At 36.3% G+C, this 20,755-nt stretch overlaps 1 protein-coding gene across 1 annotated transcript; it reads right to left on the minus strand.

The window, feature by feature from the left end:
* Positions 1 to 380: 380 nt before the first annotated feature.
* LOC131658836 (uncharacterized) lies at positions 381 to 4,381 on the minus strand. Its single transcript, XM_058928089.1, has 4 exons — positions 4,025 to 4,381; positions 2,983 to 3,243; positions 755 to 2,788; positions 381 to 674 (listed from the first exon to the last, which is right to left on the minus strand). Exons 1-4 carry the CDS (start codon positions 4,379 to 4,381, stop codon positions 381 to 383), a joined length of 2,946 nt encoding a protein of 981 aa, XP_058784072.1.
* Positions 4,382 to 20,755: the final 16,374 nt, after the last annotated feature.

Below are 20,755 nucleotides of genomic sequence, written 5' to 3' on the forward strand. Positions count from 1 at the left end.
TCAAACTATATAAAAAAATTATAACTTGTGTAAAAAAAAAAAACTATAACTATTGCCACGACTCTTTTTATTCAACCATTTTTTATTTTTTTTATTTTTAATTTGTATTTATCATTCTTTCTTATTATATAATATTATTTAATAAATCTTCTTTTTGACATAATCAATAACGACTACTCACAAAATTCAGTTAAATTTTATTTCCACAAATTTTTTAATCATTCAGCTTTATGTTTTTCTAATTATTATTAGTTTCATTTAAATATTCTTTAAAATTTTGATTTTGACTTTATCAATAACTACTCACAGAATTACTACTTATTTACTTGAGTTTTTTTTTTTTTGGTACAAAGGAGGGCCTAGGCCCAAAAGAAGAACAACTATCCAACACCAACACCCGACACGGACAAACCGTCAAGATCAAGTTTCAATTGCTTTTGTAAAAATTCTGGAATCTCTTGGAAAATCTGAAGACCACCCTGTCTAGTCCTACCATCTGTTGCAAGTTCATGCGCACAACCATTCGTTTCTCTCGGGGCATACGAAACCTCGACAGTTTCAATCTTATCCAACAAGTGAAGAATGTCATACTCCAATTTTGAAAAACAAGTGGCATACCGCCTTGCCCTATTTATCACTTTAACCGTTGCTGTAGAATCAGTGTTAATTTCAACCTTCGCAGATCCAACTTCCGCAAGTATTTTGAGACCTTCGTATACTCCCCAAAGCTCCGCCTTAAGCACGCTGCAGTTACCAATGAATTTGGAGTAACCTCGATCCATTTACCATTCGCATCTCGAATGATTCCACCACACCCCGAGGTACCATCATGAGTTCGCGAGCCGTCCACATTCAGCTTGACAAAATGCGCCCTCGGAGGCCTCCAACACTTCTGCGGTTTAGGTTGAGAATCCTTGATAATCTTTGCATTTAATTGCATAGATTTCAAATACTCCTGCATAATATTTTTAACATGTAGGAAAGGATCAATCGGCCTTTGATAGGTTGCATTGTGAGTCTCCTTGTTCCTCCATGTCCAGAGCGAAGGGCACCCGATAGCCCAAATATTCCTCCAATTGTCGTCCTCATGTGGTCTACTCCTCATATTCAAATTGATCCAGTCATTCCAGTTAGCACTATAAAATTCAGTCACGATGCTACTAGGAACACGGTTAAACCAGACATTACGCGCCAGTTTGCAGTCCCTCATAGCATGAATTTCAGTTTCACAGGAGTTACCACAAAGAGGGCATCCAGCATCACTAAGACCACACATACTCTTCCGAAAATTAGTCATCAATCTTCCATGCTTAAGCAACCATATAAAAAATCGGACCCGTTCTGGCACGTGCAACGCCCATATGGCTTTCCATATGTTTAGGGCTGCAACAATCTCCTTTAAGTGCATGCTGCGGTATATGCTACTGACAGAGCAATAGCCATCTTCCTCGCTTGCTATGATATATCTATCATCCGCTGGTTCCATAGATGGAGGAAGAATTGCTGCAATTTTTTGTTGTATTGAGGCTGTCATCCAGCCGGTCATTATTTCCCAGTTCCAATCACCCGCATTGTTAGTCAAATCTCTTACTCTCATACCACACAGCTCCATCGGGATGTTCAGGTTGTAGTCCCGAATACTCTTTCCTGGTTCGACCCAATTATCGTTCCAAGCGCTAATACTTGTTCCATCTCCAATCATCCATTGGCCATATTCCTTAAGCTTTGGCAAATTACGCGTAATAGCTTTCCACACATGAGAATCCGTTTGCTTATACTGCATGTTATCCAACATATTTGTTGTCTTGTATTTTCCACGCAGTACACTACAGCAAAGGTCAGGATCCTGATTGATGACTTTGCTGCCCATCTTCAAGATACAAGCCTGGTTCATCAATCCCAGGTCTCTCAAGCCTAGGCCACCGTCCGTTTTGTCCCGTGTTATTATGTCCCAATTAATCGCATGATAATTTTTAGAATTTTCAGTATCACCCCAAATAAAACCTCTTTGAAGCTTATGAATATCATTAATACACGCTTTCGGTAAGAGATTAGTCATCATCGGGTAAATCGGTATTGCCTCCATAACACTCTTAGCAAGTGTAACTCTGCCAACAAACGATAAATGATGAGCCTTCCAACTAGATAACTTCCTTGCAATTTGGTCTATGACATAATTGAAGTCTTGTCTTCTCAAGGCTTTTCCTGTAAGGGGAACACCCAAGTATTTGCCGAAGCTCTCGACTTCACGAAAATTAGTTATTCCAACAAGCCTGTTTCGCAAACTCCTTGGCACATTATTAGAAAACAAGATGCTAGATTTATCCTGGCTTATCTCTTGACCAGACATATTACATAATTGCTGAAGTGTATTCATCACACTCACCATATGCTTCTCAGAAGCCTTTCCAAAAAGAAGAAGGTCGTCCGCAAACATCAAGTGGGATATGTGTTTCCCATGTGTCCCAATACGAAACGGCTTCCACTCGTTATTGTTAACAGCCTGCTCGATGAGATGAGATAATTTTTCCATGCAGAGCACAAATAAATACGGAGAGATAGGGTCACCTTGCCGGATACCACGCTGAGGTCGAAAGAATGCACTTCTTCTTCCATTAGAGTTGACATTAGTCTCTACATTCGAGACTCTGTGCATTATCATATTCTTGGGAAGACCGATCTCAACTAGAATCCTCCAAATGAATTCCCTGTTAAGCTTATCATAAGCTTTTGCCAAATCAATCTTAATGGCAAAAAAAACCTTTTTTTTCCTTTCTTTTTGTTCATACTGTGCATAATCTCTTTAGCTATGGTAATATTCTCATGGATAGACCTCCCTGGGACGAATCCTGTTTGATATGGTGATACCATCTTGGGCATGTACTGATTCAGCCTTCCCACCAACACCTTGCTTACAATTTTATACACTGTGTTACAAAGTGAGATGGGGCGGAATTGCATTATCTTTTGCGGATTATTCACCTTTGGAATAAGGCAAATATCCGTTTTATTATAATCACCAATATAGCTAGGATTGGACCATGTCGACTGGACAAATCGAGTTACATTCATTCCAACAATATCCCAGGATTTTTGATAGAAACCTTCGGGGAATCCATCCGGGCCCGGAGCTTTCCACGGCTTCATAGAGAAGAGGGCATTATGCACTTCATCACTATGGATAGGTTTACTCAATTGCTGTAATTCCTCATTCTCCAACTTAGGAAAGCTCACAGCCGTCGCCTGCCAATTGCAGCTGGTAGCAAAGCAAGCAAACAACCTTTTGTAAAAATTCATCGCATGACTTTGAAGATTCTCATGCTTCTCTATCCATCGAAAACTCAACTTCACGTTCCGGCAGTAAATCACTTACATCTTCAGGAAATACCTCCGCAAAATCACAAACTATTGGCAATTCCTCAATGGTTCTCTTCTCATGCACATCTAAGGTTGTCGATAACATAAACAATTCAGCCCCATCTTGAACAGATTCACCAACTTGCTTAGCAGACAAAAAAAAATCTTCCTTAACACCAATCTCAGGAAAAATAACAGTCTTATCAAAACAGTTGATATACACACGATTAAATTCCAACCAATTCACACCCAAAATCACATCAAGTTGCTCTAACGGAAGACAAACCAAATCAATCCCAAAATCTCTACCAAAAATACTCAGAAAACAATTCAAACACACAAAAGAAGTAGAAACAGAACCCATAGCAGGTGTATCAATAACCATACTTCTACGCGTATCAGATAACACAAGATTCAATCTCTTAGCACAATCCAAAGAAATGAAAGAATGTGTCGCACTGGTATCAATAATAGCAATCAAAGGTGTACCATTAATAAAGCATGTACCTTGGATTAGCCTATCATCGGTAGAAGCCTCCGCTCCAGACAATGCAAACACTTTCCCTTTCACTTGTTCCTTCTTTGGCTTATCACATCTGGTGCTAATGTGACCTTGCTCCCCACAATTGTAACAAGTCACTTTTGAACCACCTCTACACTCGTTCACCTTGTGACCACTCTTGCCACACTTGAAACATATCATTTCAACTTTGGGACAATCAACAGCACGATGTCCTTCAACACCACATTTGAAACACTTGATCGCAACACTAGATCCTCCCCCACTTGGCTTTCCACCAAAACCAGCTTTCTTCTTATTATCATACGGTTTTCCATGATATTGACCTTTCTTCTCATTCATAGCCTTGTAGTGAGAAACACTCTCCCTACTATCCTCATCATAAATCCGACTCTTATTAACCAACTCCGCAAATCGAGAAATCTGTTGATATCCAATTGCCTTCTTGATATCATGTCTCAAACCATTCAAAAACTTCATACACTTAGATCTCTCCACATTCATAGTATTGTAGTGAGGACAATACTTGATAAGCTCTTGAAATCTAGCAGCATACTCCGCTACGGTACCATTCCCTTGCTTCAACTCAAGAAATTCCACTTCTTTCTTTCCAAGGCAATCTTCTGGAAAATAGTTTTCCAAAAATGCATCGCAAAAACGATCTCAAGTAACCTGAATACCTTCCTCATCAAACCTCTGATCCATATTTCTCCACCAATCCTCAGCTTCCTTTTCCAACATGTGAGTACCAAACTGCACTCTCTAAGCATTGGTGCAATTCATGACCCGAAAAATCTTCTCAATCGCCTTCAACCAAGCTTGAGCTTTGTCTGGTTCATGCTATCCCTCAAAGGTAGGAGGATTTTTCCTCTGGAATTTCCCCAAGGCACGATACTCATCATCATCATCACCATTCCGATTTCCAGCATTCGCTTGAGGAATTTGACCAAGAGATCCACCCAACATCGTCAATGCCTCAGCAATGGCATCATTATTCCTCCCAGCAACCATTGTCCTACGACAACCAACAACCAAAGCAAACAAAACAGTACCGATCGTGTCAGATACACGAATCTAATACAACGGGAATAAAGACATTAACTACTATTGACCAACTGGTCGACCATGCTCTGATACCACTAATGTAACACCCCTTTTCTAACCCCAAATATATATACAATTAAACAGAGTAAGCATGCATAAAGGAAAAGGGTGCCACATGTTGATTTCCATCAAATGAAAATCCCAAAATAACATACATACAACATCCATAATACGCAAAAATCATATTGTAACACAAATGAAATCTCATGTTCTCATACATTATGCATAACGCTTGCGGAAAATAATTCAAATTGCTATTAAAGATTTCAATGAATATATCCCATACTATATTCATCTACCAAATTCAAATAACAATAATATCGTTGTTACTTGAACATTACAATTCTAGGCTACAACGGCCTTTAAATCAACATATCCAAATGTCATCACATACATTCAACATTCAACAATCAATAAAACATAAGAAATAACAATATTAAAACGTGAACATGAGTCTAAGAAAACCCCCCAAGTGTTACATGATCAGAGCATATGACTCTCTACCTAATCAAAACGAAACCTCGGAGCTCTTCGGCTAAGCCACGAATCAAGCAACTACTCTTCTGAACCTGCACGTTACCAACCAAGGGTAACATTCAAACAGAAGGGTGAGAATTCAAATTCTAAATAGAAAATATAATAATGGGAAATGCAACACCAATAAGCATACATTTCACATCAAATATGTATTAATCACATATATCTCCTTCTCATCACATTCTCTAATTCATATAAAATGATTCATCATTCCACACATATGCACATAAATCAAATTCACATTTACACATTCATACCACATATTCACACATAACAACATTTCACACCGACACGTGCGACTCAAGTGTGACTCAATGTGATATGCATGTGGATCCCTCTGTTATCATTTCCGGTCATGCCGATTGTCATTCTCTCTAGACTAGATAACCACCTCAAAGTCCCATACTCGTTAAGCTTTCAAACCCCATACTCGTTAGGTTTGGGACAAGTAAATAACCTTCGCGAGATTACCCAACATTGCCACTTTCAAAGACTCATGCTTGTGTACGTGTGCAACAAAACAAGACTCGTGTATTTAAGACGATCTCTCTCTCTCTCTCTCTCTCTCTCTCTCTATCTCTTAAACTACACAATCACATCTTTCTAACTTTGCACATCATTACACAACATGACATTTCACCAATATCAAACATCAATTAGCATTTAGCAATCAATCACATAATTCATGGTTATCATATCACACAATTCCTCCATGAATATTTATCATAATTAATCAAACAAGTGCCAATCCATTCTATTCTATCATATAGATAATTAATTAAGCTTCCATATGCTTCAAACGGCATCTAAAAAGGAGGCTGGCTTAATTAAGCTTCCATAATTAATTAGTGCTTAATTAAGCAATTTTTACCGAAGTATTATTGTGCAAAATGCGTTGAGTGGTTTGTCCGACCTAAACCTCAACCGTAAATCCGAAAACTATTTGTCCGATAGAAAAGACATTAAAAACTTTGCACAATGAAGATAAACTCATTAAAACTTGAATAACATAAATTGATAGAAAATTAGTTCATAACAATGGCAATTCAGGGACACCCCCTAGCATTGGGGGGTGATCCGCTGTCGCGCGCGGATCAAAAACGAGTAGTTTTGAATAAAACCGTAGAAAGCGACAAGTGACTCGCGTATCGTATCACAAGGATTCTCGTTGATTATTAACCAAAGGTAAATCGATTTAGGGGGGTTGGTTTAGGTTCGAATTATAGAAAAAATGATTATCAAAAGCGATTAATGAAATAAGTTGTTTTGAAAAAGTGATTATAAAATTAAGCCAATCTACTGTTTTCGGTTCCGGCTTATCATGGGTTTCTACCTTACCATTTCCCTAAGCGGCTTCGATCTCTATTCGATTTCAATATCAATTGACAAGCGCAAAAGATATTAAACAGATTGGATTCTTATTCCGAATTAAGCAAACGGATTAATACAATCGCGAATTAAGCAAACACGATATAGAAACGCAATTTAACGACGAAGCGACGTAAACAACGATTAACAGTTAGGAATACAATCATACGAAATTAATCAAAATATTCCACGAAATAACAGATTAAGCAAATGCAAGTTCATAGAATATAATTGAAAGAGAAGCGAAATTGAATTGATAAAATAAAAACCTCAAAGCTTTTGAATTCGATTACAGTAGATCGACTCTGGATGTTTAGTTCTCCATTCAAGCGTACAGAGCAAAAGAGTGGAAACAAAATTGTGAATAGTAAAACGTGATATTCCGCTGTACGACCAGACCTAGACTAAAGAGAAGACAAAAGGAAATTCGGGTCATAACCCAACTGGGTCAAACAAACATAACCCAGACCCAAAACTAATGATCCAAAACTAAATAAAACTAATGCTGCAACTTCAAACGAAATTCTGGAAAATATGCGCTCCGAATCTGACTTTGACTCCAACACAAAAGTTGTAGATCTTTCTCTTAGCTTTCCGTCGATTATTAGAACGCCTCAATCGGACTCCTGGAACTCCAGTTATGATCGTTTCCGTGCAGACTGCTAAAGCTGAAAATTAAATACGAAAATCAAATAACAATAAAAATGAATTAAAATATAAAAACATAATAAAATAGAAAAATAAACAAATCAAACCATAGAAATGCCTAAGTACAAACATAAAGGAATGTGCATCAAAATGCACTGATCAAATTCCCCCACACTTGAACTTTTGCACTCCGAGCAAAATGAAAAGAAAGCAGAAATACATCAACAGTTACTCATCCTAGGCTACAAATCTTCTTTGGGTAAGTTTGCATCGACAGGTACTAATCTTGCACACTAAGGACATCGTAAGAATACTAACCACAGATATGCAGACATAAGCCTCCTAAATACACAAACCAATTCAAATCATATTATTATACCATAGCCTAACTTACTCATCCTTTTTGCTCTTTTTCATTCAGGCGCAATCACATTAAGCCCGTTATCTCCACACACTTATAGCAGGACGACCGGTTAGTGACTCTGATCCTTTTTCACGGGATTCCGGTACTTGCATGGCATAACCCTTTGCTTACTCAGATGTAGTTGCGGGGGATCGGACCGTAATCCTCCCTACCAAGTTCAGCACCAGAAACCGCTGAACCAACTAACAAAGAGTTTTGAAATTTTTTTTGAAGATTATACAACCGTTGGGTTAAGTGACCGGGTGAGGATCACCAAACTTAGAAGGTGTATTACCTTTTTCTTTTCTCTTTTGTTTTCTTTTCTTTTCGGAACATTCACTTATATTCATCGGCTTCTTGCGTAAAGTGTGTGAGAGATGGTGCCGACTGCTGAAATAAACTACTCAAGAGCTGTCAAAGAATGAGAAATTAAGGCTAAAACATAATAACAAATTCAAATCAATTTCCATATGCAGGAGACTTACGGTGTTAGAACGATACCGATCTTGTGAATTTTTCCCAAGTTTCCGCAAACTCGACTCAAATCAGTCTGTAGCCCAAAACTTTCAAGAAGATGCATTTTTTTATTGATTGAAATTAAACAAAATACTAACAAAAACAAATAAAAAATTGAAAGAAAACAAAACAAATAAATGATTCCCTCCCCCACACTTAAGACATACATTGTCCTCAATGAAAAGACATAAATATTAAAGTAAGAGGGAGAGAAAGGAAAGAACACACCCGCGTGGTCAAGGAGGATAGGTGATCACATAAGCAGCCTTTTCTAGTGAAGGATCTTCTACATTCTCTTCTTCCAAAGTGGGACTCTCATGGAGTAGCTTTCGGTAATGCTCATCGTCCTTAAAAAGTGGTTTAGCTCCTTCTCCTTTTATTCCAGGATCAAAGAATGTTCTTCTAAAAGTAAAAGTGTCAAATGGGCACGTGAAGGTGCTCTCATCTTTCACAACATCAAGGAACCAAAGGTGGGGATGCCTCACTACTTTTTCTTCATCTTCAAGTGAGATCCTATGCACACACATGGACGAACTAATATCATAAATGTCATCCAAGATCCATCTAATTCCTTTCTTAGGCTTCTTCAAAACCTGCAAAAACTTACTTTCTTGATCAAAATAAAGTTTAGAAGAAATTTTAACCGGAGGTTTTTCATTCATCTCTAAATAATCATATCTAAGATTTTCAGGAAGTTGCTTCAGCTCGAGGAAAGGTGGCTGCTCAATGGAATGAGTGCTTGAGGTTGTCAGGATGTCAAGAGTATCAGCTGCATGAACAACTTCATCGATAAGAACTTCACCTGTAGTAAATATGTTACCCTGTAAGGCAGCATCAATCTCAGCACATACAACACAAATGTTAGTGTCAGTACAATCAGAACATGAGTAAACATCATCAAAATCAGACAGTGATGGAAAATCATATGCAAGCAAATCATTACGAGTATCATCAACATTTTCAGAAAGAGACTCAATTTGAAAAATAGAGTGCTCTTCCAAGGGTTGTTGGTTTGATCCTTGAGCTTGCTGCATGACATTCATCAAAGTGGAAAGCTGTCCAATCTGTGTTTGCAAAGTCTGAAGACTAGAATCTATTTGTTGTTGATACTGGAGATTATTCATAGCCATTTGCTTGACAAGGTCCTCTAGTGAAGGTCCGGAAGATGCAAAAGTGGTAACTTGGGGAGGGAAGAATCTTTCTAAGAACACTTTTTTGAGATCATTCCAGCTTGTAACAGAGTTTGGCTCAAGGCAGTATAACCAATCTTTTGCAGCACCTTGAAGTGAGAACGGGAAGACTCTCAGCTTGATATGGTCTTCTGTTATTCCTTTAGGTCTCAATAATGTAGAACAAACAATATGGAATTCCTTTAGATGCTTATGTGGATCCTCACCTACAAGACCACTAAACCTTGGCAACAAGTGTATTAAACCAGATTTCAATTCAAAGGGAACAACAACATCAGCATGTTCAATATATAAACCATTAGAATTAACATCAAGCGTAGCTAGCTTCCTTAGTGTTCTTTGATCAACCATGTTATCAAAATCAAGTTCAGAATCAAAATCAAGTTAAGAATCAAAATCAATTAAGCAATGCAGCAACAAATGCGAAACTGACAACAATGTCTTATAACAGCCATAAACAAATAGAATGAAGGAACACGATTAAAATAAGTTCAGAAAAATATAAAAACACGAAATTTAATCTAATTAGATAAAATACGAATTTTAGGAATTTTTTTGGATTTTTTCGACTCTATAAAAACAGTAAAAAATTCATTAAAAATAGAAAAACGATGAATTTGCGATTTTGAGGGTCAAATTCTTTTAGAATTCTAAAGGAGTACTGTTCGTCGATTTATTTCTGACTTTGTGGAAAAAATTCGGAACGATTCGAAACAGTAGCTTTCAAACTTACCTGATAGGCTGGAAAACTTATCACTGTACACCAACCGGAATTGCAACCCTGAAAATCAACAAACACAACACAAAAAAAAAATCCTAGCAACAACACTATGCCTAATATTAGTTAATAACAACAAGAATCCCCGGCAACGGCGCCAATTTGATCCGCTGTCGCGCGCGGATCAAAAACGAGTAGTTTTGAATAAAACCGTAGAAAGCGACAAGTGACTCGCGTATCGTATCACAAGGATTCTCGTTGATTATTAACCAAAGGTAAATCGATTTAGGGGGGTTGGTTTAGGTTCGAATTATAGAAAAAATGATTATCAAAAGCGATTAATGAAATAAGTTGTTTTGAAAAAGTGATTATAAAATTAAGCCAATCTACTGTTTTCGGTTCCGGCTTATCATGGGTTTCTACCTTACCATTTCCCTAAGCGGCTTCGATCTCTATTCGATTTCAATATCAATTGACAAGCGCAAAAGATATTAAGCAGATTGGATTCTTATTCCGAATTAAGCAAACGGATTAATACAATCGCGAATTAAGCAAACACGATATAGAAACGCAATTTAACGACGAAGCGACGTAAACAACGATTAACAGTTAGGAATACAATCATACGAAATTAATCAAAATATTCCACGAAATAACAGATTAAGCAAATGCAAGTTCATAGAATATAATTGAAAGAGAAGCGAAATTGAATTGATAAAATAAAAACCTCAAAGCTTTTGGAATTCGATTACAGTAGATCGACTCTGGATGTTTAGTTCTCCATTCAAGCGTACAGAGCAAAAGAGTGGAAACAAAATTGTGAATAGTAAAACGTGATATTACGCTGTACGGCCAGACCTAGACTAAAGAGAAGACAAAAGGAAATTCGGGTCATAACCCAACTGGGTCAAACAAACATAACCCAGACCCAAAACTAATGATCCAAAACTAAATAAAACTAATGCTGCAACTTCAAACGAAATTCTGGAAAATATGCGCTCCGAATCTGACTTTGACTCCAACACAAAAGTTGTAGATCTTTCTCTTAGCTTTCCGTCGATTATTAGAACGCCTCAATCGGACTCCTGGAACTCCAGTTATGATCGTTTCCGTGCAGACTGCTAAAGCTGAAAATTAAATACGAAAATCAAATAACAATAAAAATGAATTAAAATATAAAAACATAATAAAATAGAAAAATAAACAAATCAAACCATAGAAATGCCTAAGTACAAACATAAAGGAATGTGCATCAAAATGCACGGATCAGGGGGTTTAGCTACTCATAGTAATATTCGAAGAATTAAAAATAGAGATGATAAACATTACAAAAATGAGGGAAAGCTTTGATCTTCAATTGCGATTGCCGTTGAAAATCTCCGTTCTCCGAAACCCTTGTTAGCTTATCTTCTTCACCGTAGAATTCTTCAATATGATCCAAGATAATCCAAAAAACTCTCAAACTAGGACTAAGTAGTGTTAGGTTACATTCCATTCATGTAAAAAGTCGAAAACACCCTTAATGAGACTTGAAATAATGAAACAGCTAAAAAAAACAATTTCTGGCCGCAACAGCTGACGCGGCCGTGTCCCACGACACTGGCGCCCGCGTCAGCCTCTGTTTTCTCTTAAAAAAGCTCTTTTCCATGTATCAGCTGACACGGCCGTGTCCCATGACGCTGGCGCCTGTGTCAGCTACCAGCAGCAATTTTTCTCCTTTTTCAGCTGACGTGGCCGTGTCCCACGACGCTGGTGCCCGCGTCAGCTTCTTTCCTTGCAATTTTGGCTTTGTTTTCTTCTGTTCTCGTCCCATTTTTCGGCTATTCTTCCTTAAACCTGAAATAACCAATAACTACCAACAAAGTGATTAAAAGTAACTATTCTACTAAAAATTACCGCTAACAATTAGATTAACAAAACATGAAAGAATTACTTAAAACAAAGAACAAACCATTCACAGTGTTACCGAATTGACTGATTTTTACCAAATAATTTGCGGAGTATAAGTGAAATTGGTGACCGATCAAGTATCATTGCCAACATCTCCGCAGGAACTAACTTAAGTTTTTGTGACGAAGATCTTTCTGAAGAAGGAGTGGACCATAATCTTCCACTTCACATCTCAGTTGGCAGCATGAGTGATGTACTCACAGGAGTCCTAATAGACAATGGATCCTCTCTCAACGTCATGCCGAAATCAACATTATCAAGATTATCCTTCAAAGATTACCAACTAAGGGACACTCACGTCATCGTCAAAGCATTTGATGGATAAAGGAAGTCAGTTTTTGGAGAAGTAGATCTTCCCATAACTATTGGACCTCAGACGTTTAAAATCACTTTCCAAGTTATGGATATCCCGACACAATACAGTTGTTTGCTAGGTCGCCCATGGATTCATGAGGCTGGGGAAATTACTTAGACACTTCATCAGAAACTGAAGTTTATAAGAAATGACAAATTGGTAACCGTATGTGGAGAACGAGCTTTGATCGTCAGCAACCTGTCATCATTCTCCGACATAGAACCAAAAGAAGTCACTGGAACTAAATTCCAAGCACTTTCCTTGGACAATGAAAAAGGAAAGAAGAAAGCAGCGTCTATTTATTCCTACAAAGATGCAATCCTAGTTGTAAAGGATGGCGCTACCAATGGTTGGGGACACGTTAATATTCCTACTAACAACAAGAACAGAACAGGAGTTGGATTCCTTCCAACTTCATCAAAAGCTATCCCAGGAATTGAGGTAGTTCTCCCAATTCAAGAAACTTTCCGTAGTGGAGGTTTTCTTCAACCTGTTCAACAAATAGTCAATACCATCGGTACAGAAAACACCGATGAAAATTTTGAAGTGGAATATATGTCTTACCTTCTCGAGGCAGGATACATATCCCTATCCGAGTCTGATTCACCTTGCTGTTATCCGACTAAAGGATCTGAAAGTAAGACTCAATCAATCAATGAAGAAGTTACAAACAGCTTCACCACCAGGAGTCATGGTTCAGCAAAAGAAGTTCCTCCTATCCCTGAAGAGACTTGGGATACATTAGGAGAACCAAGAGGAAAATTCGATTACATGGTGAAATACTCTGCTCCTGAAAGTTCAAAAATCTCTCTTGAAGACATTGTTCCAACTGGATGGAACATTGATTATGAGTATCTTACTCGGCCAAAAGAGATATATAACCCTTACTATTCATCATCATCGACCGGTGAAGTCATCATTGAGGATTATATCCCCAAGTCACCTTCCGAGGCTATGGATTTAGAGTTCACATACCTAGTCAATGATATCTTGGGAGAAGAGCAAGATCAAAATACAGAAGAGGATGATCTCGAAAGTGTCTCCGACAACGAGTCTCTCCATTCAGAAGATTGGAAGTTTCCTCAAAAGAAAGTCCGACATACTCCACTTGGAAATGGGTATGCTCACACCGCTCAGTCCGCTGAAGTAGAAGAAGATCGTCAGAGTGTTGCAAAGACAGTGGTTGGTAAATCAAGACCTACCACAGGCCAACTCAAGCCTAAGGTGTCAGATTACTTAGTGCATAATGGGGTTCGCCACTATTGGACAGCTGTTGAAGTTTCAACTGTTGTTCGCACTCCTAAGTAGGAACTTTCACCGTTATTTTGTCCTCTCACCATAGCCCAGGGTGAAGAGATGTTTCATAGGGGTTTGCATTTTACTATTTCTTAAGAAAATGTCCCTCTTTGCTTCGCCCAAAGCAATAGACTTTTGTTTTATAGGGTCTTTGTTTCAAGAAATGACTGCCAATAAATAAAAATGTCATTTTGTTCCTTCGTTAGTTTTCCCCTTTTCTTTTTCGGAAATTGGTAATCCTAAAAAATACCCTTAAAAAAATCAAAAACTATTAACTGCATACACCGAGTCTTCCCTCGTTGTCTAAATAAATGTTTTCACACATATGCAGATTAATTATAAAATACCACGTTGAAACGTGCGATCGTATGACTTCTCCAAGCTTTGGGTTTCCTGTATTCGAGGCAGAGGAAGAGGAAGACGAAGAAATATCAAAAGAACTTTCACGATTACTTTAACAAAAGGAAGAGGCCATTCAGCCAAACAATGAGCCTCTAGAGATCATAAACCTTGGTTCTGATGGAAACAGAAAAGAGGTTAAGATTGGAGCTTCGCTTAGTTTAGATATCAGAGAGAGTTTGATACAACTGCTCAAAGAATTCTCAGATGTCTTCGCTTGGTCTTATCAGGATATGCCATGGTTGGATACCAGTATAGTGGAGCATCACTTACCATTAAAAGCAGAGTGCCCTCCGGTCAAGCAAAAATTGAGAAGAACTCATCCGGAGATGGCCATGAAAATCAAAGAGGACGGAAATATAACGTTACGAATGTGGAAATTTAATTGTCATGGTTGTTGTGGAATTTTATTCATGAAATTGCATTTGTGTATGTGTGAACCTATATGATGGATGGCTGATGTAATTGTGATGGAATTGATGCATTTGATTGTGTAAATGTGTAGAAATATGTTCTGATATGTAAGTGTAATAGTTGGTGTAACTCGGTGGGAGAACTGACTTTTAAAAATGTCGCGGATAAGTAAGAGTCGCCACCGACTTTTATTTTGTCCAATTTCAAGAAAGGTAAAAAGAACAGAAAAAGACATTTTTTAGAAGAAACATGCTCGGGGGGTAAGTTATGAAAAGGGAAGGTGTAAGCACCATTTTCATCCACAATTCTTTGTGGGCTCTTAGTTTGGGTAGCTCATGTTAATTTTGTTTGAAAGTCAAAGTGTGTGTGTGAGTTTGATTCGGATATGTTAATCTTGAAGTTAAGGTTATCTATGTTCAATTATTATCTTTCCATACAATCCTAATTACTAACAGTTAAATATGTACAAAAAATAAAATGCAGAATGTAAAGTTCCCACGCTATTACATGGCTTTGGGGCAGTTACATAATTGGAGGTGGGAAAAATAATTCCCTAGTTAAAACTATTACAAACCATGAGCGGATGCATAATATTTAAAAATATGCGAGAAGACAGTAGGTAAATATCCAGAGTCTCAAGTGTGGTACCTTGCAATTAACAAAAAGAAGTTAGTACGAATATAGGAAATGATGCATGAAAAATAATAAAGAAATATTTAATAATATCAATCCAGATTAATTAAAGATAAGCATATTAAAATTCTAAAAAAGAAATTATAATTGAACAACATATAGATTTTTTTTTTTTTGTATTTTTGATATAAACCACTAATTAACTAAATATAATTTTTTTTGTATTTTTTACATAAGAAACTTAAAGATCAAAACAAATATTGAAAACAATAAAGCAATTAAAGGAAAAAACAAGAGAATGATCTCGAAAATAAAATCAAATGGGGTTGTGTGGACTGAATATGGAAGTGACGTACTATGGAGAAAAGTTGAGTTGGGCCACATAGATTCACTTAGACAGACAATTGAAACTAATACAATGCTAGAACTAAAGAACAGAAAAAAAACTCAAGTGAACTGCCGCTCTTTATTCTTCTTTTTCGGACTCTTCTATTTTCCAGAATGAACAACAACAAGAACAACATAGTTCAAAGATAATTGCAAAACAGAGACAACCATAATACATACGAATAATAGATATCAAACTCAAATTAACTCTCAAATCAAACGCAGAGCAAGAATATATGTTCAAGTGTGGCGACGACAAACACGAAGCAATGGACCCGAAATTGAGAAAACAACCACTAATCAAAAATCATGAAATCAACCGAAAAAGATGGAGTTAAGTGAAGTGATTACCGATTTCGCTTTGATGTCTTTGATGCAAGCTGAAGTGTGTTGGATCCGTTGAACAAACCCTTGGAGAATTTCTCTTTATCTGAGATATCGTCCAAAATCATGACGCATGATCATATGGAATTCCTTCGAAGACGTCGAATTGAAGGAAAGTATGATGATGTATCTTATATACCGTCAAATGGTATCTCTCCAACAAATACTGGGGAGAAGTTTGATGAGGAAACAGACTCTTGGAGTTTTTCTCTTTATCTGAGATATTGTCCAAAATCACAATTGAGACCAGTTTCGCGATTTAGACATCCGAAACGAGGAGAGGTTGTTTACCTTTTTCTAAGTATTAACACTTAGTTAAAAAAGATGGATCACACATTTTACATTGCCGTCCATTCACCAGAATCCGCACAACACATTTCTACAGGAGTTCGTCTCCCTATCCCCCGCCGAGTGCGACAACGGGATCTAGTAATGAACAAACGTTTCATTATCACTGCAACATCTCAGGAACGCCCAAAATTCGGACATACTTTGGTATTTAAGTCTCTTTCTCTTAGAGGAGATCAAGATATCAATCTTTCTCCCTCCAGATGAAAGAAACTTAAATAAGGGCATCTTTCATACCCTAATGTTTACCCCCTGAGATGTCACACCTCCATACATTTCATCAACTCAAGACAAGTACTCAGAGCGGACACTTGTTTATCTGGTACTCAATCAAGGGTGTTCAAGGACAAAAAGGAGCTCAGACAAAAGATCAATCAATAAGATAATGACCTCTGATACAATCACAGTACTCAAATGATTCACTTATTCACCTATGTTGATTAGGCACCAGTCATCAGGACTCAGGTTTTGCTCAGGTCCCCAGACTAGGGTTTTGAGCCCATCAAGGGCTGAAATCAGGGACCACATCTGGGAAACCCTAAGAAGCTTCAGGGCATTACTCAAAGTGTTCAATCATCCTCAAATAATCACTATGACAATATCCACTTGGCATTGTACTTCAATTCAAGATCCACAGTCATCAATTTCATCTAGTCTACAATTAGGGTTTTTGACCTAATTCACCTAGACAATTGACTTTTAATCAGGACATGGCTCCACAACTCAAAACATGGTTAAATAACTCCTATTACCTAAATATGTTCCATTCATATCATTCATTTAAGGAGGAGAACTTGATTCATCACAAAAATCCAAGACTTCACTTCATCTGGAAAAAGTCAACTGTATAAGATCACCTTTGACTTTTAGGGTTTTGGATCAAAACATGACTTTTAAGGATCAATATCATCAATATATGATTATTGAAGTCTGTTGTACCCCAAAATTTGCCCACACTTTTAAAAAATTCAAAACTATTTAAAAAATTGGGTTTTTATAAAATCTAGGTTTCATTTACATTGATATCCTGAATTTTATAAATACTCGATTTAAAGTCTATTTTAAAATATAATAGTTTACTCTTAAATTATTTATATTTTAATAAATAGCAAAATGCTGACCGATGCTTCATACACTTTAAATTGGCACAATTGGTAAGGAAGTAAGGATTGTAACTACAAGGTCCCGGGTTCGAATCCCACTTCTAACACCTCTTCTTTTTATTTGTTTCTAACTATAGATTTAATTTAATTTTCATTTATATTAAAATAAAAAAATCACAAAAATAAGTTTTTCTTTTTAATCATTTAATTTTAATTCTCGTTTTTAATTAAGCTTTTTTTTAGAATATTCATTTTTTTTACTTATATTCAAAATAAATAGAATAAAAAAACCTTTTTTTTTAATATTTAAATATTATTTTCGGAATTATTATTTATTATTTATTAATTTTTTTTTATTATTCATGTTTTATTCACAAAAATCCAAAAAAATCATAAAATATTTTAAAAAAAAATCCAAATCTTTATTATTATTATTATTGTTATTATTATTATTATTTTTTTTTTTTACAAGGAGTAAATTTTTGTTTTTTTAGTACCTTTTTTTATTTAGTATTAATATTATTATTATTATTACTATTATTGAAAAAATAAAAATAAATTTCAAACAAGGGAGTGTGGCGCCTATTTTTTGGGACCTTTTAGAAACCAAATCAAACTCATCAAAGACCAATAATTTCATTATTTCATTTTTATAATTATTATTTATATTTATTATGGTTTTTTTTATTCAATAAAAGGCCAAATAAATTAAATAATAAATAAATGGATGGGAACATGGATTGAATTGTTTTAAAGGTTCAAGATTTCATGGAAACATACAAAAACCGTGCAAAACACATTGGGAAAGATATCCTCTTGATTTTGGAAAGTTTTTGAAAAAATTATGGAAATAATCTTCCCTTTGATGGCCATGTATCACTTGTTTCTTTCCATCCTTCCACTTTTATTCCCTCTATATAATTAGAGCAGCCAAGCCAAAAAAAGGGGACACGAACCCTAGCCTCCAACAAACACTCACACAATTGCAAAAAAAATCAAAGAAATAAGAGAATTTGATTCTTTTGGTGCAGCCTGCCTTCAACCCTTCCAAGGTGACCATTGCATTCCTCAGTTGACATAGAGTAAGTTTGGATCGGTTTCAATGGCCAACACTCTCTAAATCATTCCATGCATGAACACCGTTTACATGTATTTTTACTGAGTTCGTATTTTTAAATATATGATGTTTTAATCCAAACTAACCATGTATTCGAGTTCCTGATACAGTTTAGAGAAGATTTGAACCGTTATATTGAAGCTTTAACACCCGTATGAAGAATCACCATTATTAGGGCAAGCTTAAGTTTCTTTTCAGTTTCATGGTTTCAGGACATTTCAGCCAAAACGAATATCATATTCGTGATCAGGGAGAGTTTTTACGTGGGTCTGGGTCGATTTGATATTCTCATATTACTGTTTTTCACGTATTTCAAATTGCAGGAAATTCGAAGGATTTTCTGCGAGTGAATCCGCAGGAAAATCCCTCACAAAATCCGCAAGTATCTCCAAAGAAGGAGATGAACAGTATTTGGGAAAATTTGACCGCACTCGTGGCTGTTCTGTGCGCCACCATTGGCCGGTCAAAGTCAGCCCCTTCCTCACTCCACTTTTGATTGCCTGCCAGCAAATAGAGGGCCCACGCGCAGACTTCTTCTTTGAATCTCATTAATTATTCAATCTTTTTATATGTTTCTTGATCCTTTATTAACAAATAACATCTGCAGCACAGACGGCCAAAAGGTAGTTCCAATATGGTTGAGGACCTGGGTTCGATCCAGGGATCCCTCAACCTTTTTATTTTCCGTTTTTTTTCTAACTCTTCTTCAAAACTTATTTATTTTAATTAACTAAAAAACAATACAATTAACAACTAACCCACCAATAATAATAATAATAATAAGAAAATCATAAAAAAGGAGTAATATTTTATTTTTGTCTTAGGTTTTTTTTAGAATTTGATTTATTCATTTATGTCTTTTAAATTTTTAGGTTTTATTTTTTAATTTCAATATTAGTTTAATTTAGGATTTAAATTAATTTAGTCATTCATTAATTAATAAATTTTGGTTATTTAGTATATTTTTAAAACATTTTAAAATTTAGCTAATTAGACATTTATAATTAATTAAGGTTAATTTAGAATCAATCTTATTTAAAATTAACTTTTACTCAACAATTTTTTTACTTTCTCTCGATTTCTTCTCTCATCTCGAAATCCCGTGTATGGCGCATGTTTGTTTATTTTTGCTTTTATTTAGACATTAGAATGTATATAGGACAAATGTAAATATTTAAGGGAATTTCTTTACTTTTCCGCACTTTTTATTTCCATTTTTATTAATATGTATATTGTTAGATGTATGTTTAAACTAGGACATGTATGGCAAGCTCGAAACAAACGATAGATCACATAAATATATAAGATAAATTATAATCGAATCCAACACACTTGCACTCACTCACCCTTAGAGTACGCCCCTCTTGGTTGCCTTTCGAAATAAGGTCGTGTCCCTCGAATGTAGAGGTATCGATTAGCAAAGTCCCTCGATTAAAAATCATTGTAAAGATCATAAGTCCCTCGATGACCCGCGATGTTGCCTCGATAATATGATCTAGTCCCTCGAATGGTTGCCTACGAAACAATGATTGTCCCTTCGAATATTGCTAAAGGTACCTCTACCTGTTGCCTTCAAACGACCTCGATGACCCTTCGATGACCCGCACGTCCAATATAACAAGGATTTCCTACTTCTATATAGTATGGATGATCATGGGAATCGTAAAAAGCATAGAAAAGGACCAATTAATTAGGGTAGTGCTCTTAATATGCCTAGCTCAATTAAAAACATCTTTTCAATACTTCTTTCAAAAACCTAAGGCTACGCATTTACGCTAAAGTCCTTATGTCTCTTTTCAACTCAAAACAAACAAACATGAGCTAAGCAAGTTAAGAGCCCGTAGATAACTACGGATGAAAAGGGTGCTTGCACCTTCCCTTTTCATAACTTACCCCCCGAGCCCGTTTTCTTTCAAATAAGGTCTTTTTCTGTACTTTTTACCTTTCCTAACATTGGACAAAATAAAAGTCGGCGGCGACTCATGCTCACCGCAACATTGGTTGCTTT

The sequence above is a fragment of the Vicia villosa genome, linkage group LG3 (assembly GCF_029867415.1).
Source record: "Vicia villosa cultivar HV-30 ecotype Madison, WI linkage group LG3, Vvil1.0, whole genome shotgun sequence".
Classification (NCBI taxonomy): Eukaryota; Viridiplantae; Streptophyta; class Magnoliopsida; order Fabales; family Fabaceae; genus Vicia; species Vicia villosa.

Coding starts and splice junctions, on each gene's coding strand:
- LOC131658836 (XM_058928089.1), bottom strand. CDS start 4,381: ATGAATGTGGAGAGATCTAAGTGTATGAAGTTTTTGAATGGTTTGAGA. Junction 2,789..2,982: donor ATATTTGCCTTATTCCAAAG/GTGAATAATCCG, acceptor GATTATGCACAG/TATGAACAAAAAGAAAGGAA. Junction 675..754: donor AGGTTACTCCAAATTCATTG/GTAACTGCAGCG, acceptor GGATCTGCGAAG/GTTGAAATTAACACTGATTC.